General features: G+C 34.4%; 1 protein-coding gene across 1 annotated transcript; it reads left to right on the top strand.

Moving 5' to 3' along the window:
• Window positions 1-1269: 1269 nt before the first annotated feature.
• MARVELD2 (MARVEL domain containing 2) lies at window positions 1270-24714 on the top strand. The gene is made up of 6 exons (XM_051992606.1): window positions 1270-2426; window positions 5619-5654; window positions 16052-16200; window positions 16430-16601; window positions 21179-21229; window positions 22559-24714. The coding sequence occupies exons 1-6, from the start codon at window positions 1281-1283 to the stop codon at window positions 22679-22681; spliced, it is 1677 nt and encodes a 558-aa protein (XP_051848566.1). The 5' UTR covers window positions 1270-1280; the 3' UTR covers window positions 22682-24714.
• The last annotated feature ends 474 nt before the right edge of the window (window positions 24715-25188 follow it).

Here is a 25188-nt window from a genome sequence, read left to right as displayed (position 1 = left end):
CACTACTTTTTATATTAATTCTAATAGGACTTCTCAGCAAGAATTGCTGGGGAAGACCAGATAGATGCACAGGTGAAAGTGGGTTGGTTTAGGGACAGCCTAAAAGCAAATAATGAATCATTGACCCATTTGGACCCCTTTAAGAGTCTAAATTTTTTAAGCTCTACGAGCCTTCATTTAAACTTTGTGAATTGCACGGTATTTAGTGAAGCAATTAGTGTTTTATGCATTCAAAAATAATTTGCTAATATTTGAGAGGGGAAAAAACTGATATTTGGCAAACTATTTTCTCCTGAATGAATCCAGGTGATTAATTTCAATTAAGAAATTTACTATAAGAGAACTTAAATGCTGATTTTATGAGTTCTATCAGTTGATTCCTGAAATATTTTTTCTCTAGGCTTACATAGAGGGTTAAAAGGCAACTCTTGGAAGATCATACAAAAGCTGTTATGAAAGTAATGTATTTTGTAGGTGGTACTCCCTTTTCCTGGTTAAACACAGCCCTATTATTGTAACCTTCAGAATAGGGAGCAAAGTTTATGTTTTTTAAATTGTGTAATTTTTGATTGATGTGCTTTTTTGTGGTTTTTGTTACCTTTTTTTTTTTAGTCTGAGTTGATTTGTCACTTTTGAAAATCTGAAGTGTCAATTATTTATCTTTGTTATTTTATGCTGAACAGTTATGCTGAGTTACCTTTTTTTAATAAACTTGTGATTTTATCAAGCTAGGGAGATCCCCTAATTAGCTTTCCTGTTTAAGACAAATTGATTTCTTGCACTATGAATAGTCTCCCAATTTGGTATGAAGGAAATGTGAGATAACTGAAAAGAGTATTGTTTCCTGACTTATCAAATTACAGATATAATCATAACTTCTATATTTTACTTCAACATCTGAGAACATAAGTTTTTCTGTAGATTCTTTTTAAAATAGTATTTAAGGGTCATCTGAGATAGGTTTGGTTTTTTTGGTTTTATTTTGTTTTACAGTAATGCCTAAATTTTTGAAATTGTTTTATAGAGATCACAAATGCAAATATTTGAAATTATATTTTGAAATTTAGGACTGATTTTAAAATTTGGGGAATAAATTTGCATCTCAAGCTATCTCTGTTTCATAAAATTGCCAAGCCTTAAATTCTGATAATGAGACATTTCAATTTTTGATCCTCACAATATCAAACAGAAAAAGATCTTTGGAAGAGATAAACTGAAGGAGAATATGACTATGCATAATATGTGACTTTAATTTTCTGAAATAGGTGTAAGAATCACAGATGTCGTCAAATGGCATGGTGTCTGAGAGAAGATCTAGGAACCCAGGCAGGATTTATGATGATGTTCCAGTAGACTCCTATCAAGATGATACAATGAGGACACTTCAGAGTCTTAGAGACAGTGAATTAGCTGTGAGTGCAGATCCTTTGCCACCTCCACCTCTCCCTTTACAGCCACCATTTGGCCCAGACTTTAATTCAAGTGACACAGAAGAACCAGTTCTAGCTCCAAATATCAAACCTGTAAGGAGGTTTGTTCCAGATTCTTGGAAGAATTTTTTCAAAGGGAAAAGGAGTGACCCAGAATGGGACAGGCCTGTGTCTGACATTAGATATATTTCTGATGGTGTTGAATGTTCCCCGCCAGCCTCACCAGGAAGATCAAATTACCCCAGTGACCATAAAGATCCATACAGAGAGTCTGGTGGAACTTACAGTTCGCGGAAAGAAACAGAAGCATTTCTCCCTCAGGATTCCTATGGATCCCTAGGACGGCACACACAAACAGCCCTAACTTACAGTGAAAAGGTGGAAGAGTACAACCAGAGATACTCCTACATGAAGTCATGGGCAGGACTACTGAGAATCCTTGGTGTTGTGGAACTGCTCTTAGGGGCAGGTGTCTTTGCTTGTGTCACAGCCTATATACATAAGGACAATGAATGGTATAACCTGTTTGGATATTCACCGCCATATGGTATGGGCACAGGTGGCCTGGGCAGCATGTATGGAGGCTACTACTACAATGGCCCCAAAACCCCTTTCATCCTTGTTGTTGCTGGGCTAGCTTGGATTACAACCATTATTGTTCTAGTTCTTGGTATGTCCATGTACTATCGGACCATTCTTTTGGACTCTAGTTGGTGGCCTTTAACTGAGTTTGGAATTAATATTGCCCTCTTCATTTTGTACATGTCTGCAGCCATAATCTATGTAAATGATACCAACCGGGGTGGACTCTGCTATTACCCTTTATTTAATACACCAATAAATGCATCATTTTGCCGAGTAGAAGGAGGACAAATAGCGGCAATGATATTTTTGTTCGTCACAATGATTGTTTATCTCATTAGTGCTATAGTTTGCCTAAAGTTATGGAGACATGAAGCAGCAAGAAGGCACAGAGAGTATATGGAGCAGCAAAGGGTAAGTAATAAAACTGTTGTCAGATGAACCTGAAAGTCTTAATCTGTTATTTATTGCCTTTTGTGTTGACAGTTATCACTAAATATTCCTATACCAAGGCATCCACTTCTTAGTTCCATATTGTCCCACAGGGCAAAAGGAATAAATCTGTTAATCCGCAAAAAAAAATGTGTTCCAGAGTATAGAAATTCTTTCTCTTTGTTACTTATATGGCACGGCACTCTTTTAGTCCATTCTTGTATTTGAACATTGTACCACTGTGAAAGTGAGCAGCAGTTCTTAGTGTATTGTTTATCCTCTGTATCATGCTTATCTTTATTTCAGGTGAGTATGGGGTTGTTAACTATATAAATTATATAATTTTTGAAGATCCTTCCAGGTTTAAACCTATGATTTTATTTTTGAATTATTAAAATCAAATACATTCTTAAGGGAATACTGATAACTGACTCATTAAGAAAATTTTTCATTGAGTTAAATTATGTAGATATACTATTTGTCACTTCTAGTTTGCTAAGTTATTGGATAATTGAGATTCCATGAAACAGTGTAGTTATTGAAATAATACTGTGGCTGCTGCATCTAAAATTTCTTAGAAATGTGATGGAGCATTTTTTTTAACTACTCACTGCTTTCATTTATCAAGACATTATGAAAATATCTAATAGGGCCCTCTGGGAGCCCTTTTTTTTTTTTAAATTTTGAAAACAAATAACATATAGCAAAAACACTTTGTTGAAATTACTTTAAATGAACCGCAGTAAAAAAATTAAGGGACACTTTTATAAACTATTTTAAACTGAAAAAACTTGCCGTTTTTCTTTCTTCCTCTAAGGAAGTATGTTTATTGGAATTTCCTGTACCAGTGAGTCAGTATTTATCTTCATTTCAATCAGAATTGCAAATACCAAGATGTGTAACACAATTTGATAAAATTGCAAAAAATATAGTATGGCGAGAGCTAACACTACACCTGAAAATTGACACCTATTATGTTATTATTATTAACCCACACTGGTATAGTCATCTTAATTTGATGGGCAACTTCATCTAAAAAAATTTGAATAATTTGAAAATAATCACTTTGTATAACATGAGGAATCTGAGTACATTTTCTTTTCCAGGTGTTCTGCTTAAGTTATTGGTACTAATTTCAGGGCTTAGTATTCTAGCTCCTACTAAGGCTTGAACCCACTTTGTGCTTTCTCCCAAAAAGGCATTGTTCACTTTATTCTTTATATTAACTCGCCAAGTTGGAGGATAAAATCTAATCTAAACTCTTCATTTTGTAAGGAAGGAAATAGAAACACAAAGAGAAGGGTCTTGCCCAAGGTTACACTAGTGGTTGATAGTAGAAGCTGAATTGTAATCCATGTGTCAAGACACTGGTAAAGAGCAGGTTTCACTGTCCTAAGGACCCTTAGAATTAGCCAAGTTATGACATTTTGTTTGAGTATGTAAGGAATGATCTGAAGCTTTTTTTCCTCCCTCTGTTGACTTTTTGTACAATTTAGACATACTAATTATTTGTGATAATATAAGCCAATAATAATATGACGTCTATAGTTAAGTCTTTATTTAAACAAACAAACTTCAGTTCAGCTCTTCCTGTCAGTATCTCCAACTTTCAATTCAGCTGAATTCTTCAAAATAAATTATTTCCTAAAGTAGCCAGAAAGTTGTGTTTTCAATTTTTTTTTCCTGAGGCAGTTGGGATTAAGTTATTTGCCCAAGGTCACATAGCTAGGGAATAATAAATGTCTGAGACCAGATTTGAACTCAGGTCCTCCTGACTTCAGGGGTGGTGCCCTGTCCACTGTACCATCTAGCTGTCCCATTTTCAAATCTTAGGATAGAAATTGGATATCATTGTTCTCCTAAGAATTTATTTGATTTTTATAAATCAAAGAGAAAACCATAGAATCATAGATGTATAGCCTAAAAGAATCTCAGAGGACATATAGTCAGTTTGGTTAGCAGTCTCAGTTAAGTATCATTTGACTGTTCATTTTCTCTTTAAACGTCAGACAGATACAATGATTCAGAGGACAGACATTATAGTGGCACCTCCCTTTTCCTCCTCCTCATACTACCCACTTTCTTCTCAGCAGGGATGAAGTAAATGCCTAACAGTAAAATAAGTAACCTAATTCATTTATTCAGAATTCCAGCAAATGTTTTAAAAATAAGCACACTTTACTAGGTAAAGAGCAATATCTTAGGAGTTATGGAAACAGTTAAAAATCTATTTTTAATTGTTTTTAAAGTGGTATTGAAACTGAGCTGTGTGTTAGAAACTCACAGTAATATTACATAAGACCATATATTTGGTGGGGATTGTAATTGGGAATAAACAAATGAACTACTAAAAAAAATAAAAAAATTAAAAATAATAATAATAAAGTGGTATTTTATTTTTCCCCAGTTACATGTAAAGATAATTTTGAACATTAATTTTTCAAAAATGGGGTTCCAAATTTTCTCTCAGGACATAGGCCCTGTTTACAGTCTAATAAAAACTTTTGCCCTGGGTCCTTGCTTATCCCCTGACTGCATCTCCCTAACCAGCATTTTAGAAAAAAAATCACCCATTGTACTTGACTTCATTTCCTTGCCTCAAACTATCTCTGCCACAATTTCACTGCTGCTGACCACTACTCCTTTTCCAGTTATGAATGAAACCATGATCACATCCGGTATATTCTTTTTCCTGAATGGAGTGTATCAGTCTACTTCTCCATGGCCCTTCTCACTATATCTTTCCAAGCCAAAGAGCCTGGCTTCCCTTCCCCTTTTGAGTTTCTTGACAGGGACTATCTTTGCTTTTATATCAGTGCCCCAGGACTTAGCATGTAATAAATACCTAATAGATGTCTTTTTAAAATTTATAGTTAACAGCATTCATAAACTAGATCAGAATATCAAATCCAAAACAGCTACCCCTTATCCCTCCTAGCCCATAGACAAATTAAAGTGTAATTGGGAAATAATTAAAAAAATAAATAAAAAATGTAATATATCATAGGTAATGTTAATTTGTAATTTTCTAAGTCAATGTGCAGCCATGGACATCCATTTCTATTTGAATTTGACTCTACTGAACTAGATAATTGGAATTTAAACCCTGAATAAATATTTTAGAGAATGTCTTCACATTATTTTGGAAATTTATTTTTGCTTTTTTCTTTTCAGGTAAATGAACCCTGTATTACATCTAAAAGAACAATGGTAAGAATAGTTAATAATTTTTATTTCCATGAATTTTAATTCATGTCAAAAGTAGAGGGAACTCTACAATATTTTCTTTTTACAAATTATGTGTGATAATTCCAAAGTCTTCTATATTCTCAATTCTTTCAATAACACAGATTCTCAACATTTTTTAAAATGCAAAAATGAACTAACTTCAGCTCATGCTTTAAAAGTGAATCAATTTATGTCTAATTGAATTAAAATGTAAAAAAGTGTTACCTATATTCTTTATGTGCTTAAGAAAATTTTGCTATTATGAAAGTGGCTAGAGTAGTATCATTTGACTATCAGATGCCTTGTTGAAATCAAGTTCAATCAAAAATCTTATTGAAATCACCATGACATTCCAGCCCCTTACACCTCCTCCCCCGCCAAAGCATGTTCCCAATCTAAAAATTCAGAGACTTTCTTTCTTTTTCTGTCCATCCCTGCATTCTCTTATATAAATTTTCAAATCATTTCTTTAATAATCTATGATTTTTCCCTTAGATTCCAAGATCTTCCTTTTCCCCATTCTTAAAACTAGGACTGGGCCATTTCTAGTCTGATAACACTTCTTCTAGTCTTCATAATTCCTTAAACATAACTGGTAGTGTTTCTAGAATCACCTCTGCTAAAGCAAATATTATTGATAAAAGGTTTAGAACAGTACCTGGTAGGTACCTAATAAATGGGAACCTAATAAACACCTTTCCTTCTTTCTTAATAAATGCTTGTTTATTCTTTCTTTCTTATAAGTTCTTGTGGTACCAGGAGATTCAGTTAGGTCTGGAAACTTAAACTCACTTTTAATTTTTTTTTTTTAACATTTATTTTGAGGGCAGCATGGTGTAGTGGAGAGAGTACTGGCCCTGAAATCAGGAGGACCTGAATTCAAATCTGGCCTCAGACACTTACTAACTATGTGACTCTGGGCAAGTCACTTAACCCCAATTGTCTCAGCAAAAACAAAAAACACTTTTTTAAATTCTAAATTCTTATGTGGGGCAGCTAAGTAGCACAGTGGATGGGCACATTGGCCCTTGAGTCAGGAGGACCTGAGTTCAAATCCAGTCTCAGACACTTGACACTGACTAGCTATATGACCCTGGACAAGTCACTTAATCCTGATTACCTCACAAAAACCCCCCACCAAATTCTCTCTCTCTACCTCTCATTGGGAAAGCAAACAATAGAATATCTCTTATTCATGAAACTTAAACTCACTTAGAGAACTTTAGTTATTTCTTTTTTTTTTTTTAATATATATTTTATTTTATTTTATAATAAATTTATATTGACAGAATCCATGCCAGGGTAATTTTTTTACAACATTATCCCTTGCACTTAGTTATTTCTTTAGAGAGGAAACACTGCATGAAGACCTGTGTCAGGGAAATCTGGTTTCAGGCTCTGCCTCTCACTCCCTCTGGCTGCAATGACTTGATCTCTGGTGTTCTAGTCTGCTTTCTAAGATAAGGGATCTTCTTTCTTCGTCTTCTGTTTGTTATGGATTTCATGGCTGGCTCATGGATAGATTTCTTCTTAGAATAATGCTTTTAATTGCACAAAATACACAGGATAATAAAGGAAAACAGTCTTACTAAATTTATGGATTTCCATGGCTCTGAACCAAAAAAAAAAAAAAGTACTTTCTTATATTTTTTCCACTTGCTTTGGGCTTCCATCCCTTTAAAAATCATATTTCCCCTACTATTTTTTAATTCAGTGTGAATTTTTTTTCCCCCATCAAGGAAAATGAAATAGAAATTAAGTTCTCTTCTCTGTTACCATTATACTATCTATTCTCATGCAGGAAAACTCATCCCTTCCTTGCTCTTGTTGCTCCAAATATAACTTTTTTTTTTTGACCCCCACCCCACCTTTTTATTGTTGTTCTTGTTGGCACATTTTATAAACCTCAGTTCATTCTTGGGTTTAGCTTTTCCTAATACTGTTCTCCCCAATCCATGCCAACATATTGTATCTGTCTTTGGACACATGCCTTTCATTCTATCTTTCATAGATCTCCTTTCAAAATCCTAATCAAAAATAAATCTATCTTCATTATAAATTCCAAGATAGCGTGCTTGGCCTTTAGTCAGGAAGACTATTATAGGCAAATGGCTTAACCTTTGCCAGCCTTAGTTTCCTTGGCTATAAAGTGGGAATGATATAGCACCTGCTTCCCAAAGTAGTTGTAAGGATCAAATGAGTGTAATGTATGTAAAATGCTTAGCAAAATACTTGGCTAATTTAACAACTTTTCAAAAAGTTTCTTTCATTTGTACATTTCTGAGCTCTTCTTTCTTCGAATAAAATCCAGACTAGGCCATTCTCCTTGTTTCTTCCTTTGCTTTTTAAAAGGAAAAAGGCCAATAGAAGGACATGAATTTAAGTGTTTTGCTTTTAGCAGCTTGTTTCAACTTAGAATGTGCCCCTCTGATATTTCAATTCTGGTATTTGCTGACAAGACTGTATTATGAGGGAGTTGCTAAAGTAAAGAAAAACAGTATTACACCTACCATCTGTAATTCATATCAGTTCATTTTCTTTGGTGTGCATTTCTAAGCCTTAATATCTCAAAATCTGGAGTTCATAAATACAGGAGAGGTCTTGAAGCCATTTTAATTTGCTGGTCTATGTATAGATTCAATTTTGCACTTGACTTTTCCTAATTAATAGCAGATGAGGAACACTTGAAAATTAGAACATATATATTTGTAATTATTTGGAAGGTAATTCAAGCAAATAAAATCAAAAGTCAAGGAAAATAACCTGCACAAAATAATCCTTTAAGAGACTCTTTTGACTATTTTTAAGGAATACTTTGTTTAATTAAAAATCAGATCAAGAAGTCAGATGAACAAGATGACAAACCTGTTTAAGGCAACCTGGAATGGTGAGATTGGAATCTCAGGATCCAAGTGGGAATCCCAGCTGCTACTTCCTACCAGTAATGACTGTGGACAAGTCATTTAACTTTGATAAACCTGTTTCCTTACCTATGAAATGAGCAAGAAGATCTTTGAGGTCCCTTTCATCTCTAGATCCAGATTCACCTGAAAAACTTGACTTCACATATATATGCACACACATACACACACACACACCCCTCCCTCATTGCAGAGAATTTAGCAGCAACAGAAAGAGAATAGTGTTATGTATTATGAACTAATGTGTCTATCAGGTAGTTTTGTTTAAATTGTTTTCCATAACAAAGGAAGATTTTATGGTGAAGAAGGTGGTTTTAAGTGACTGAGAACAAATGACATTTAAAAAAAATTTTTTTTGTTTGTTTTTTTATTTTAAGAGTCAACCTTAAATGGAGACGACAACGAGAGAATTAATTTAAATAGCTGGTGTTTTATATAGCACTTTTGAGTTTGCAAAATACTTTACAATTATTATCTCATTTTATTATAAACTCAAAACAACCTGGAGGATAAATGCTATTATTATCCTCATTTTACAGGTAAGGAAACTGACACAGAAAATATAAATGACCTGCCCCTGCTTTAGGTCTGTTGCTATACCTGTGCACCACCTAGCCGACATGATTTAAGAAAGAAACCATGAAATAACAAACATTTAAGTAGGAAGAAAGATTGCCCTAAAGTTTTCTAATACCATTTATTCTCTACACATTGTGCTCAAAGGGAATAGGGTAAGGTGTTTTAATATATGGGAATTAAGTAGGATGAAAAATAATGTCATTAAGATGAATATTATGGGAAACAGATAATGAATCATACTTCTCATAGTATAGAAGCTTCTAGGACAGAAAGTAGTACACATCATAAAATGTGGTCGCACATTTTAGCCATGTATAATTGTTTTTCTTTTGCACTAGAGATGGTTCAATTCAGGGACTTTTAAGAATTGGTGATTTTTTTCCCTCAGAAATATAATGATGTAAAAATAAGAGACATTGATAAATCAGATTTTTTAAAAAAGAAAAAATAAATGATGTACTAGGTACTAGTACTAGGTAATTATTGTCAGGACAATCTATAGTTGACTGTACTAAAATTTAAATAGTTGTATTTAACCGAGTATTGTTTTACATTTGCATCATGGAATAATGGAATGATTTCTGAATTTAGAATTTAAGACTTGGATTCAAGGGTTTTTCTCTGAGTTGGTTGTGATCATAGACGAGTAACTTACTATGCTCAGCCTTGATTTCCTCATCTATAAAATGGGGATAAAAATACTTACGTTTCTGTGAGGAAAATTCTTTGTAAATTTTAAGACTCTAAATAAAAATAATTGGCTGCAGAATAGTAAGCTAGAAGAGTAATGTCAGTTGTCCCAAGACTATTTTTGAACTACCTCAGATGAGAAGAACATGATTAAAGTAATAATAATATATTCTACAAATGTAGCCTGTCTTCTTTAGTACTAGTAGTAGCAATATGTAACACCAATCAATAGTCCAACTTATTGAGTTATTTACATTTTGCAATAGTTAGTCTTATGTGGGCCAATCAAAAAGAATATAGGTTTATATAAAATCAGACTTTCCAGTGAGACTATTCTAGAGTTCTTTTATACTCAAGGCAGATGAATTTAGTAATACTTATAAAATTGTGTAGGTTCAATTCTACTTCGTTGCCTAGAACTTTGAAGTACTTATCTATGTATTTAAGCAGAATCAAAATTCTTTTCTTGAGAAAAAATTAGACAGGTACCCTTACAGTCTACTTTTACTTGGGAAAAGGATAGCCTTCTGACCAGACAGAAATACTAATTAGACTATTAGGTGTTCAAAATAGATTGTCAGCTCTGACTTTAACAAATAAATCATAAGCACAGGGATCTTCCTTGATTCTTCATTTAACCTAATCATCCTTGCTACCATACATATTCATTCTCTCTCTCTCTCTCTCTTTCTCTCTCTCTCTCTCTTCCCCTCCTCCAGTAATCTTTTTAAGGAAGTCATAATCCTTTGCTGCTTCTGCTTCCTTTACTCTTAGTTCTAAACTCACAGTCAGGATTCAGATTTCATCATTCAAATGAAACTATTCTCTCCAAAATTACCAGGTAATTCCCATATCCACTCATCTTTTCACCGCCTTTATCCATGGCCTCTTGGCCAACTTTGACACTGCTGATCACCCCTTTTCTCTTGGATAGTCTCTTCTGTCTGGATATTAATCATATTGCTTCCTAGTTTTCCTCCTGTTTGTTTTCCTTTCACTCTCCTTTGGTGGATCTTCAGCAGATCTTTCCTTGTTTTGGGTTTCTCCTAAGACTGTCTTCAGGTCCCCATTCTCTCTGATACACTAGGGATCTTAACCTGGAGAGAGTGTTGCTGCTTTTAAATACTTTGATAACTGTATTTCAATAAAATCAACTCCTTTTTCTTTTTAAAATACTCTGTATGTCTCTATGCACTTAAAAACATTATTATGAGAAGTTCCATAGGTTATCCCAGATTATCTGAGGGGTCCATGACACAATAAAGGTTAAGAATCTCTATTCTATACTGTCTCATTTCAGTGACTATCTAATCATCCCATAGATTCAGTGGTCATCTTTACATAGATGAATCCCAAATCTGATTATACCATCATTCTCTCTCGAGGTCTAGTCTCACATTCCCAGCTGCCTTTTGGATATCTCAAAGTGGAGATTCATGAGTCCTCTTCACTGCTAATAATTTGAGATTATTTTTCATTTGCATTATATATATTATATGGGTATAGTTTTTTGCATATTGTCTCTGCACTTAAAATGTAAGCTTCTGGAGAATAGAAATGCTTTCTTTCTTTCTTTTTTTATTCTTAACTCTTCTCACAGTGCCTGGCAACTAATATAGATGCTTTAAAAATGCTTCTTGACTGAATCATCAGCACACAGTCCTGATCCAAAGAGAATTTAACTATGATCCTTCCCTTAAGATATTGATTTTTTTTCCCTTGCGGCAATTGGGGTTAAGTGATTTGTCTAGAGTCACACAGCTACGAAGTGTTAAGTGTCTGAAGCCAGATTTGAACTCAGATCCTCCTGACTTCAGGGTTGGTATATTATCCACTGTACCACCTAGCTGCCCCCCATTGATTTTTTTAAATAATATTTTGGTTTTTTTCTGATTGCATGCAAAAATAATTTAAACATTCATTTTTCAAAATTTTCATTTCCAAATTTTCTCCCTCTTTTTTTCCTTTCCCTAAGACAATGAGCAATTTTATATAGATTATACATGTGGAATTATGTTAAACATTTGTATATTATTCATATTGTGAAAGAAAACAAACTAAAAACAACATGAAAAAAAAAAAGAAGAGAAAAATAGTATGCTTTGACTTGGATTCAGGCACAATTAGTTCTTCCTCTGCTGGTGAATAGCAAACCAGATTTAACTACTGTGATGTTCCCTTCACCATCTTAAATTTATAGAGCACCCTATTCTCTGTTTGGTATGGTGTTCCCACTGTTTTATGGCTCCTAACTGTGTAAAGTTCAACAGTTTCACTGTTTCCACCCCGTAGCATCTAGTCTCCCTTTCCCTTTCCACAAACTTCATGCCTCCCCCTTCCTTCACCTTCCCGTAGACCAGTTTGAGAGCTCAACTTGGCATTTTGTCCTGAGCCATCCAATACATGGTGTTACCTCTTGACTGGTCACAACATGTAGTTTTTGAAATGAGCTAAAATTAATCTAAAACATTAAAACAAATAGCCATGTTTTGTATACAAAGAAATCATGGAATAAGACTCTTTATTCAATTGTCAACATAGCCACCTATCTGTATGGGGCTGTTTGGGTACATTAGTTTATAGAATTTTGACCTGGAAGAGAGCTTAAAGATGCTCTGTTTCAGCTTGTTCATTTTATAGATAAAATACTTTGGCCAGATAAAGGCATACTAAGTAATAATATAGTATGATTCATAGGAAAACCCAGGCTCATACACAGTTGACCAGTCAAGTCCTGTGCTGTTTGAACTCAGCTTTTCTCTTCCTTTCTTCTCTCTAGCTCCCAATAAACTTTTTAAAAATTATAATTTTATTACTAGAAGATGTAGTGTAGAGAAAACAGGGAGAATATTTTGCCCCAGGACCAGATGAGAATTACAGTCATCCCTGACTTTCAGTAGCATCCTCTACTCTTCCATTTGTTTTTCTAGCACCAGTACTAGCTCAGGTTAACTCCTCACTCTTAATATACTATGAAGGAATTTTAGGTTATAAACTCAACTTGAAATAAGTTGTCAATATGAGCTTGCAGGGATTCGTTTATTTTGACATAGACTTTTGTTGTTTGTTCATTCAGCCTTGTCTCATTCTTCATGACTCTGTGGACCATACTATCCATGAAGTTCTCTTGGCAAAAATACTTGAGTGATTTGCCATTTCCTTTTTCTATGAATTATATCTACTAGACTGGGGCTGGGGGGGTGGGGGAGGGAGTGGAAGGGCGGTGAGGGTTCATAAAACTTTTTTGCATCATGGACCCAATGGCAAAAAATGTTTTTAAGTAAGATAAAATACATAGGATTACAAAGGAAATGAATTATATTGGAAGAGGTTTATGGGTTTTTTGGTTGTTGTTTTTTTTTTTTTTTTTTGCTGAGGCAATTGGCATTAAGTGACTTGCCCAAGGTCACACAATCCAGAAAGTGTTAAATATTTGAGACCAAATTTGAACTCAGTCCTCCAGATTTCAGGGATGGGGCTCTATCTACCGCATCACCTAGCTGCCCCTGAAATACAAAAGATTTAAAACCAAGGTCTAGATTAAGAATTCCTTCTATGTGCTCTCTAATATCATTCTCTGTCTGAACTACTGGCCCTTCCACTTGGATCCTTGGACACTGTCTTTGTCCAGTCACCTTAGATAGACAGAATCTTTATTTTTAGGGATCTAGAGTCATTTATTCTAGAGATTAAAAAGCCCCTTTGGTTTCAGATGGAAGTTTCTTTTTCATCAGTTATATTTTTCAGAGTCCTAATTTTACTTTTTAATCTTCTTGTTTTCCTTGTCCTAATCGGATTTCTTCTTGGAATGGTGTATTTGATTAAAGTGTTGGACTTGGATTCAGGAAGACCTGAATTCCTGCCTCATCTCTTTCTAGCTGAGTAACAGAGGCCTGAGCTCTCTCCACCTAAGTTTCTTCATTTGCAAGATAGATATTACTGTGAGAGAAAATGTTCAAAGCATTTTGTAAATACTAAGGTATTACTGTTACTATTACTGTTTTACAGCAAAGTGATTCTGCCACATAGAAAACATTAAATTATTAATATTATTATTATTATGTGATCAGCAAATATTTGCTGATTGAATAGCTGTTTTTTGCTTCTAAGGAGAGGAAAGAACCTAGAGATTAGATAAGACTGATTTGAGAGATAACTGATAATTCAAGATTAATAGAGTCCACCCCAAATGTTCAGAGGGACTATTTATGTCCAACCTGTGGCAGAGCATTACGACTTATATTGATCTGATCGTTCATGATCAGACACACTGTAACTGACTCTGACGGTGGTGTCTTTTGATTCTCTTCGAGAATGGAGGATGGTCTTAGCTCCACTGAAAATTGTCAAAAGCTTATCTCAAGTAATTCTGGAAGCCTGCTCTAGCTCAAGAATATGATGCTATTCAAGAAGAAAATGATATGAATAGCAATTATTCTTAATTTGGAGATCCTCCTGGTAGGATTTCTACTCTAAGGAGGTAAATCATAAAAAGAAATGCTTCATTTACACGAAGACATTTATAGAAGTAGCACTTTTTAATAGAAAAACTAGAAACAAAGCAAATGCCATATAATTGGAGAATGGTTAAACAAATGATACCCAAAGTAGTAGAATATTACTGCACTCTACAAAGATAATGAACAGGGAAGCAAAAAAAACTTAAATGAACAGATGCAAAAAATAATATAGGCAAGAATTATTGTAACAAAAATAGTGGGGAAGTACATATATAAACAGAACTGTCAAAATTGAACATTGTGAAATTCTAAGAAGAAATGTGAGAATGCACCTTCCTCCTTTGAAGCAGACAAGAGATGGAAAATATAGAACATAATATCAGAAAAAAAAAAAAGAAGAAGAAGAAGAAAATGATAGTTCAAATATGCCTCTAAAAGGTACCTTCTAGACTTAACAGTGTCCAGAATTTTGTCCAGAGGACAGGGACCAGTCTAGAAGGAAAAGAGGGAGCAAATAACACTAAATGAGTTCTGACCCTTGGTTAGTAGCTCCTAGCTCTCACTCTGAATCTCTATTTCTCTCTCCTCCCCTCTCTCTTTCTCTCTCCCCCTTTCCTTCTCCCCTCTTTTACCCTTTCTTTCCTCTATCTTCCTCTCTCTTCTCCTCTCCCTCTCCTTTCCTCCTTCCTCTCTCCCCCCTCTCATTTTATGTTCCCTGATATATTTGGCTAAGTAAAAGTTCTCATAGTTAAGAGATGGATCCAGTAACTTTCTTCTCATTAAGGCAGGGACTTAGGGCTAGATTTCTAAGAGATTTTTTATCTCTGTACAAGGGAATTCTGCATACTTTTTACAGCGTGCCTTGAGATTTCCTATTATGGATGACATAAACTTATATTTATTTGTTTAAGAAAAACTGATTCTGTTAGTCAAAATCATTTTGGATCATTTCATCCATCTTTATCCTTTTTCTGAATACATAATTTTATTTTTGGGGAGAAAAGCCCACTCTGTTCTTTAGAAACTAGTGCTAAGCCAACATCATTGGCCTACTTTGGGTGAAGAAGAGTTCTGTCTCCCTCTCCCACTCCTATTCTAACTCCATCAACAATCACCATGTTACCTTCTCATAGAGTCACATGCCTCAGTTATATTTCAACATATTAAGACAGCCATCATGTTGACCTACAGAATCCCAACAGTATTTTCTCATATTATGTAAATATTTACTAGCTAATATATTGTTAATTTCTTTTTCTCAGAAGACAAAAGTTAAATCAACGTATTTCATCCCTTTTGGTAGCCCATTTCAACTTAGGCAGCAAATAACATGTTTGGACTCAGATAGTTAATCACTTTATCTCAAGTACCTGGTGATGTGTAATTCTCTATTGTTTTAATGTTTAATCTTTGAAACTGCCTCAGATCCTTTTAGAGGTAGTCAGGACAGAAATCTTAAATTGTTGAAGATATCTACCCATCTCTACCATATACAGTTATTTTGTGGGGAGTAAAATGTTTGACATAGTGAACTCTCACTAAATTTCAAGTCTAATACAAATCTAAATTTAAAATTTTCAGAATTCTTTTCTGATGAAAATGAACTATTGGTTACTAAATGAACGAGATATTAGAACTCTTGCCCCTTCCTCTTTCTTTTTGCTGAGCACGAATTCTATCTTAAGTGTTTTGTCTTAAAAAAAAAAAATTGTTGTAATCTTAATTTCAGCATGAAATGCCCAGCAGTGATGAGAGACAAAGAGACTCAGAAGTTAATTTCAAAGAGTTGAGAGCAGCAAAAATAAAGCCTGAACTGCTTAGTGGACACATCCCAAGTGGACATATTCCTAAACCCATAGTGATGCCAGATTATGTAGCGTGAGTACATTTTCTGAAAATGCCTCTTATGTTAGAATTGTAATAAATTTCCATTTTGTGGTTTTTATTTCTTCCATCATCATTTCTTTACTGATTTATATTTTAATTTGAGTTTAAGTTTTCCTTGAGTTTAAGTTTAAATAGTAGTTGTTAAAGAGTAGGCTAAAACCACCATTTTTAATTGTCTTGGTGCCAATTTACAGATTTGTGGGTTTTTTTTTTCCTTTAGAAAATACCCTGTGATTCAGTCAGATGATGAGCGAGAACGCTATAAAGCTGTGTTCAAAGACCAGTTTTCAGAATATAAAGAACTGTCTGCTGAAGTCCAAGCAGTCCTCAGAAAATTTGATGAGTTGGATGCAGTGATGAGGAGATTGCCACATCACTCAGAAAACAGAGAGGTAAGAAGTACCTTTGATCGTCCAAAGAAAGAAATCAATGATTATAGTGTTCTATTTCTGATTCTGTCCTCTAAGTTTAAGAAAATCATTTTAATTTGGGAGGGGAAAAAAGTGGTCAAGATCTGTTTTCAAACTACATCATAAGGTCATGTGACAAAGTTAACCTCAAAGCCAAATCTATTGTAATTTTTTTTCATCAATTATCACACTTGTTTTTCTACTTAATTTGCAAGAATTTCAAGCATTCAAGCTTTCAAATAAAACCTGCCTCTTACAAGTCACTACTAGATCCTGTGCTATATAAACAGATCCTTACCTTTATATAGTTTATGGTCCAGTAGTGAGAGCAAAACTTGTATTCCTATAACTATCCTAATAGAATATAAGATAAGGCACTAAACTGGCTCTAGAGTTGGGAGGATTTGAGTTCAAATAACTCATACACTTAACACTAGTTGTGTGACTTTGGGCAAGTCATATAACTCTAGTTTCTTTGACAAGCTGACAAGCTGAAATGAATAAGTAGATAAAGATATTAAGTAGTGTGAGAGTTCAAAGATAGAAGAAATCTCATTTGTGGATGAGAAGCAAAAAGGCTTAAAAAAATCTTAAGATACCTTAAAGATTATAGTTAATACAGATAGTTGGGTGGGCAGTGGGTGAGAGTATCTACTCACAGGGAATTCTATTTACAAAGATATCAAGGGAGGACAAAGTACATTCAGAGAATAGGAAGTAATCTAATCCATCAACAAGCATTTATTTGGTGCTTCCTTTATGCCAGTGCTGTGCTGAGGCTAGGAAGGAATGGGGAAGGGTCAGAGATATAAAGGAAACTAGTCTTTGATGGCTAGGAAGGAATAGGGAAAGGACAGAGATATAAAGGAAACTAGTCTTTGATGGCTAGGAAGGAATAGGGAAAGGACAGAGATATAAAGGAAACTAGTCTTTGATGTGGAGGAGTTTAAATTCTGTCAGGAAAAGAAATCCATACCCATAGCAAAGTTGATACAAAATGATGAAATTAGGTAGAAGCAGAGAGGAAGATTAGAAAAGGACTCCTGCCAGAGGTATTATTTAAACTGAGCCTTGAAGCATATCAGGGATTCTGGGAGAAGGAGGGGTGCATTCCAGGGAGCAGAGAGAGTTACTCAGAAAATAGTTTTGATCCACATCGTGGAGGGTCTTGAATGCAATCCTACTGGGCAGCCTTTACATTGCTCTAGGATTTTATATGTACGTACAGCCAATTGTGAATGGATTTACCTAAACTGATTATGTGCAGAGATTAGAAATTTTTGTTTAGGCATTAAGAGAAAATTAGATAGGACCTGGAATCTAGTTAAGCAGAAAGAGGCGATCTGTATTAGGAATGCAAGAAAGGGTCAAGTTCAGGAGGTTCACTGGTACAAAAAGGAGGAATTCATCTCAGACATAGACAAAGAAGTTGGAAATAGTAATCATGGTTAAATAGTACCATGACTAGACTTAATTGATATGAGACAGCTTCAGTGAGAGATGGTAGAGAATTAGTGGGTAGTGATTGTAAGTAAAAAAAAATAAGTCAATGAATATTTTTTCAAAATATATGTTAGATTAGCAAAAAAGGAAATTCTGATGGAAGTTCAGAAGTTTTCCTTCTGAAAGGAAGGTCACAGACAAGCAAGGCAATTTTGTTTTTAAGTCCAGTATATCCTTTTTTTAAAAAAGTAAATTATAAAACAGAAGAGCATAGTTCACACACTGCTATTTCTTGTTCTTATTTGGTTCTTTTGGAAATGTTCATGTCTTTTGTTTTTTAAGTTAAAGGAAGAAAAGAAAATCAGTCATAAATGGGGTTTTACATCAGGGCCTGGGTTGCTCTCTTTCATTCCCAGGTAGGCATAAGTCTCATAGGCTTTTTGGGCAGCTTCAAACTAGAAAGAATCTGAAGGAATTGGTAGTTTTTGATTACAAGATTTGTCTTTGTTCAGTGGGAGGAAAATGAATTTTTATTCAAGAACAGAAATAGGGGCAGCTAGGTGGCGCAGTAGATAGAGCGCCAGCCCTGAAGTCAGGAGAACCTGACTTCAAATATGGCCTCAGACACTTAACACTTCTATGTGACCCTGGGCAAGTCACTTAATCCCAATTGCCTCAGCAAAAAAAAAAAAAAAAAAAAGAACAGTAATAGTTATATTCTTTGTTATTTAACAGTCTAGCAAGTAAATATTCAAATCTAAGAGGCTATAGTATAATCATCTCCTTAAGTAAAAAATAATAATTGCATTTACTTTTTTTAACTACTTAATATTTCAATGAGTCCTTAATCTTATCTATAAAAACATTGGTGGTGTTCAGTAGTTTCAATCATATCCTACTCATGACCCCAGTTGGGGTTTTCTTGGCAATGATACTAGAAGGATTTGCCATTTCCTTCTCATTTTACAGATGAGATAGCTGAGGGAAATAGGATTAAGTGACTTGTCCAAGTTCATACAGCTAAGAAGTGTCTGGGGTCAGATTTGAACTCAGGAAGATGAGTCTTCTTGGTTCCCCACAGTGCTCCATCTACTGGGTCCTTCTTGGGCATATTCTCCCATAATGACTCCATGGGAGCCTGCCTTTCAGTCCTTTAATGTTTTATGTATCCCAGTGCAGCACCGTGATTATCCATCTTATCCATACAAAAATCCTATATTGATTTCATGAGAGAAGTAGGTCCTAGGGCCTTGAAGGCTATATCATAGATGTGGAAACTCTGGTGACTTCTACCATGAGGGTCTTTTGAATACAAGTGATCCTTCCACAAGGAAATAACTATTTTAAGAAACTAACATGGCTTATTCCCATGGCTTGTATTCAAAATTTAAGATATTACCAGTACTCAAGAGGAGCTTATGGGATATAACATATTTATAGATCAGTAAAAACAGGATATATGCAAAATAAATATGCAATAATGGGGGGAAGTGGGATGTCATAAATGCCAGGGGGAATCAGGAAAGACCTTGAAGGATGTGTTCCTGCAGCTGAGGCATTCCCAGAATGGCAGATAGCCTGCCAAAAAATAAATAAATAAATAACCAGATAGAATGCCATCTGTGGCACAGAGTGAGGGGCCAAGTTTGGCAAACAGAAGGCATGAGAGGGAGCAATGTATAATTGGCCTCAGAAGGCAGGTTGGAGATTATCAATTAATTGTCAAGAGCTTTAAATGCCAGACAGAAGTGTGTAATCTATCCTAAAGATAGTCAGTTGGGACAGCTAGATAGCACAGTGAAGTTAGGAGAGCCTAAGTTCAAATCCTGCCTCAGTCACTTAATACTTATGAGCTGTGTGACCCTGGGCAAGTCATTTAATCCCAATTGCTTCACACCCCCCTTCTACCCCCCCCCCAAAAAAAAAATAGTACTGAAGATTCCTTAGAAGGGACATCATACTGAAAAATCATCTCTGAAGAAATGATCACTTTGCAAGAAGTTACTTTGTTTTTATTTTATATTAAAATATACTTAAGTAATTTCCCATTCTTCCCAGTCTGCTATGTTTTTAAAAAATAGTAAAATCCTCTCCAAATAAGCTTTTTTTGAAGATTAGATTTTACACTAATTTGTCTCTATCTTTCTCTAAAGGAAATATTTAATCAGAGAAAAGTCCTGTCAAGGGATTTAGCCACAGACAGTACCCCTAATTTCTTCATTAATCACCCTACTTCCTCACCACCACCACCCCCCAGTTAGCCATTTTAACAAAACTGTACACCAGAGAATATGTGTAATATATCAAATTCATCACTATTTAGGAAACAATTCACAGCACATACTATACTGATGATGAATAATCTTTGTATTTTAAAAAATTGCCATGTCAGATTCTAACAGAAGAAAAATTTAAATATGATAGAATAGAAGATAATCACATATCACTAGATTATATATCCTGTCCAAAAAGGGCAGCTAAGTGATGCAATGATAGAACACCAGACCTGGCGTCTAGAAGAATCATCTTCCCGAGTTCAAATTTACACTCCTACTTTTGTGACCCTGGGAAAGTCACCTAATCTGTTTGCCCGTTTCCTAATCTAATCCTAATCCTAAAATGAACTGTTGAAGGAAATGGAAAATCACTTCAGTATCTTTGCCAAGAAAGTCCCATATGAAGACTCGGACATGACTGAAAAATTACTGAACAGTACAGTAATCCCCAAAGATTGGAAGTTTCTCTTCTGAGTTACCCCCAGCACATTTTACTCTGATCACAGTCAACACGTAGTAAATGTATCTTGAATAAATTTTTGCAAGAAAATTAGAAGAATTTTAAGACTAAAGGTTTTCTCTCTTCTCTTTCTCTCGGGCAGTGGACGTTTAAATGACGTGTAGAGTCACACAGCTAGGAAAATGTTAAGTGTCTGAGAACTTGAACTCAGCTCCTCCTTACTTCAGGGCTAGTGCTCTCATTTTTTGTTTAATATAATTACATGATTGGAGGAAGGAATGTCATGAAAATGCTTTTATTATATAACCTTTACAGGAAAAAAAAAGTTTTTAATTCTAATAAAGAAATTCCCATATTCAATTTTATAATCCTATTTTTAGGAACATGAAAGAATTTCCAGAATTCTTCAAGAATTTAAGAAGAAAAAGAATGTAAGTATATCTGTAAATTTTAACTATTATAATTTAACTGCTACTGAATAGTCAAGTACCCTGACTTTTAGGGGAAACAGTTGTTTTATGGAATGTTAATTATTTGTATGTGATTTAAAACCAAATTATTTAGGGAAGCAGGAAGTATATATTTACATATTTTCAATAACATTTTTTGGTCTTTTAAAAAATATTTATTATTTCTTCTTCCCACAATTCCTCCAATTAAACAATAACAAAAAGTGAAAAGTAAAGCTTTCATTAAAAATATGCATAGTCAAGTGAAGCAGAATCTCTCATTGGTCATATTCAAAAGTATATGTCTTGTTCTGCACTTTGAAATCATCACCACTCTGGAAGGAGTTGGGTAGCATGCTGTCTTTGGTCCTTTGGGATCATTTTTGTTTAGTAATTTATTACCCTTGATCAGAGATCTGAAGTCCCTTAAATCAAAGAATGAGAATAAAATCCGTGTGTGTGTGTGTGTGTGTGTGTGTGTGTGTTTCATAGAGGCAAAGAATTGGGAATTGAGGAAACACTAATTCTCAAAACTTTCTTTGCTAAATGAAAGTCCTGCAGTTCCAAAGGATTTGTGATTAAAAATACTATCCATCTCCAGAGAGAGAACAGATGAACTCTGTACAGATTAAAATATGATGTTTTCCACTTTGCTTATTGGTTTTGTTTTTTCTTAACATGGTTTATATAGAAATATATAGTGCTCTGAATCATTCTTTTTCTTTCCACTAATTAATCTCATGCATAAGTAGAATAATAACTTGTACATATACAGTACTTTACAGTTTACATGGAGTTCTCTTTATAATCTTATCCTTATTTAATTGATGAAGAAATTGAGAATCAGATGGGTGATAAGTTAGTAAATAGTCCAACCTGGACTTAGATACAGATCCTCTTGTTCCTAATTCAATCTTTTTTTTTTTCTTTCTTTTTTTTGAGGGGTGGCTGAGGCAATTAGGGTTAAGTGATTTGCCCAAGGTCACACATTTAGGAAGTGTTAAGTGTCTTGAGGCCAGATTTGAACCCAGGTCCTCCTGACTTCAAAGCTGTTGTTCTATTCCCTGCACCATCTAGCTGCCCCTTATTCACTCTTCTTTCCATTAAGACTGTACTCCCTTTTCATAAAAGGCAGGTACCTCAAAAGTTACTAGGTTACTTGTAGATAGTTCTGGGTAGATATTGTTAGGCATTTACAGTAGACTAATCTAAAGGATGTTTTTCCAGATTACATTTGCTTTTGTCTTTCCTTATCTTAGAGAAGCCAAAAAGGTTTATTTAATCATGAAATATTTGATGTTTTTCTTACAGGATCCTACATTTTTGGAAAAAAAGGAACGTTGTGAATACCTGAAGAATAAGCTTTCTCACATAAAACAAAGAATTCAGGAATATGACAAAGTTATGAATTGGAATATACAAGGTTTTTCCTAAACCTTATCTGAAAATTATTTTTGTATGTTAATGTGTTTATTTATTTACTGCCATATCCTTATGAATTTCATGATATATCTAGAATTGGTTGCTATTGGGAACCAGCTTTTGACCATTTTAATCTGTATGAGTGCTAAAAGGTTTGTTTCCATTCAAATACCTCTAATTTTTAATTCAGTATGTGCCTTTATTTAAAATGAAATGTTCATTTCTGAAGAAAATTACACCTTTTTCTTTAGAAGGTGTCCTCAGGAAAAGTGATATTGAAATAGTGCCTCTAATAGGAGAGACCACTAGGATATTCTTAGTAGTATCTGTTTTGTCATACTTCTGTCCCCCAGGTTTTCCCTTCTGTAAAAAGATGAATTTCTTTCCTTAGCCAAAGTTGTCACCTGTTTCCACAAGTTTCCACAAGAAAAAATGCAAAACATCCTTGTTATAAAATTCTTTAATCCACAAGTCTTAAGTAGCCAACCAGAAATTGTGATTTCTCATTTTATACTGTTAGCCCTTACTGTCAAGGACAAGAAAATATTAAATATCTAGCAGAAACCAAAACAACTTTTACCCTATGTAGGGGTGATGTCTAAAAGGGCCTGTGATCCTGGGCTCGTTGGGGCCCTTGTTGGCCCTTCAGCCATCTAGGGTCCTCCCTTTCTAGCCTGATACATAATTACCCTTCATGTGTTCCAACCAAACTGGATTAGCTGTTCTTTAAATTCAACTGTTATTTCTCCAATTCTGTACTTTACCAAAAGACCTTTTCGCCTTCTGGAATGTGCTTCCTCTTCACGCCTGCCCTGGGAATCCTTATGTTTAATGGTTAGTTTGGAGTTCAAGCTGAAGGTGTTCTCTCCTTCCCGGATAACTTTAGAGTACTTTTCCTGACCCTCTCTTTTGCCCCTGTTATGTTCTATTTGTATTTATATGTGTACATTTTGTATTATATTTGTGTATGTATCACATTTTCATCCCCTCACCCTGTTAGAAAATAATCTCCTGAAGAGCAGGGTCTCTGTCTTTGCATCCCCCTGCCTGGGAGAGTGCCTTGCCCACAGTGATGTTTCATAGATGTTAAAATCATTGGGTTTTCACAGTTCATACTGACTTCTATCCCTAGTGGCCTTATGGGCATTATATACTAAAAGAGATTTTGGGTATGAATATTTTGCCTTTCCTTTCCTATACCTCCAGGAGTCCATGTTTTCACCAGAATCTGGAATCTTCCAAAGGTGGTTCTGATTCCTTTTAGACATACGTGTATATATAAGAATGGAATAACTTAGAACAAATGGAATTAATGCTTCATTTATTAGGATCTTGACATTCTTAATTGTGGAAGTTTTTTAATATTTAAAATTATTGTTTGACCAATATTGAATGACACCCCCAGTCCAATGTGACCCTTTCTACTCTGTATGCTTGGCCATCTGTGAGTTGCCCCTTGCACAGAGTAGGCACTGAAAAAAATACTAGTCAAGTTTAATTTTTTATAAAGTTAGATTTATATATATTTTGATTGTTCAAGATTACTGCTGGGAGAAAAAAAAACACATCTAGAAGTTGGGTTAGTTGCCCTAAAGAGTTTCTTTTTTCATTATTAACAAAGTAATCATTAGTGTTTATTTGTCACTATTTTATTAAAATGTAAACTATTAGGCAATAAAATAATGGACTAGGAAAATTAACTTGATGAAAATGTGTATTACAGTTGTAAATATTAACTATGAAAGTCTATTTTAATTTTGTAACTTTTTTTACATGTCAGTACCTCAGGGTATTAAAATGTTAGTTATCTATTACCTTAAATGTACATTTTCATTATTTATCTAGAACTTTTTATTTATTGGATGTCCTGCTACTTGGAAAAACAAGTGTATTAGAAAAAGAACGCTGAGAAAAATCTTAGCGTTTGTAGATGCTCCTGTGATTTCATCATTAGTTTTATTTTTGCCCTCCTCATCCAATGAACCTGCTAGTATAAAACAACTGCCTATTAATTGGGTTCCTTAGTAAAGAGCATCTCACATCAACCTTGCCTGGTCAATAGGTTTTGTTCTCACCCTCCCCCATCCCACCCTTCAGTTAGTTTACAATTTTAGGACTTAATAAATTATATGCTGACCTGTCAATAGTAACTGCCCCCCAAAAGTGTGAAGAATCAATGTTGACATATATGACTATTGGGTACATATCTCCAGCAGCAATTTATAGCGTCAACAATTTCACTTTAATAATAATGGAAGGAAAGAAATAAACACCCATTGATTAAATACTTTGTGCCACATAGTGGGTTCACTTTACAAATATTATCTCATTTGATACAACCCTAGGAGGTGGGTATTATTATTTTTTTTAATTAAAGCTTTTTATCTTCAAAATATATACATGGATAATTTTCAACATTCACCCTTACAAAACCTTATATTCTAATTTTTTTTCCATCTCCTCCCCTAGAAGGCAAGCAATCCAATCTATATTAAACAATTTTTCTATACATATTTCAC

This window comes from Antechinus flavipes, chromosome 1 (assembly GCF_016432865.1).
Source record: "Antechinus flavipes isolate AdamAnt ecotype Samford, QLD, Australia chromosome 1, AdamAnt_v2, whole genome shotgun sequence".
Lineage (NCBI taxonomy): Eukaryota > Metazoa > Chordata > Mammalia > Dasyuromorphia > Dasyuridae > Antechinus > Antechinus flavipes.
This window is presented reverse-complemented; position numbering and strand designations above follow the sequence as displayed.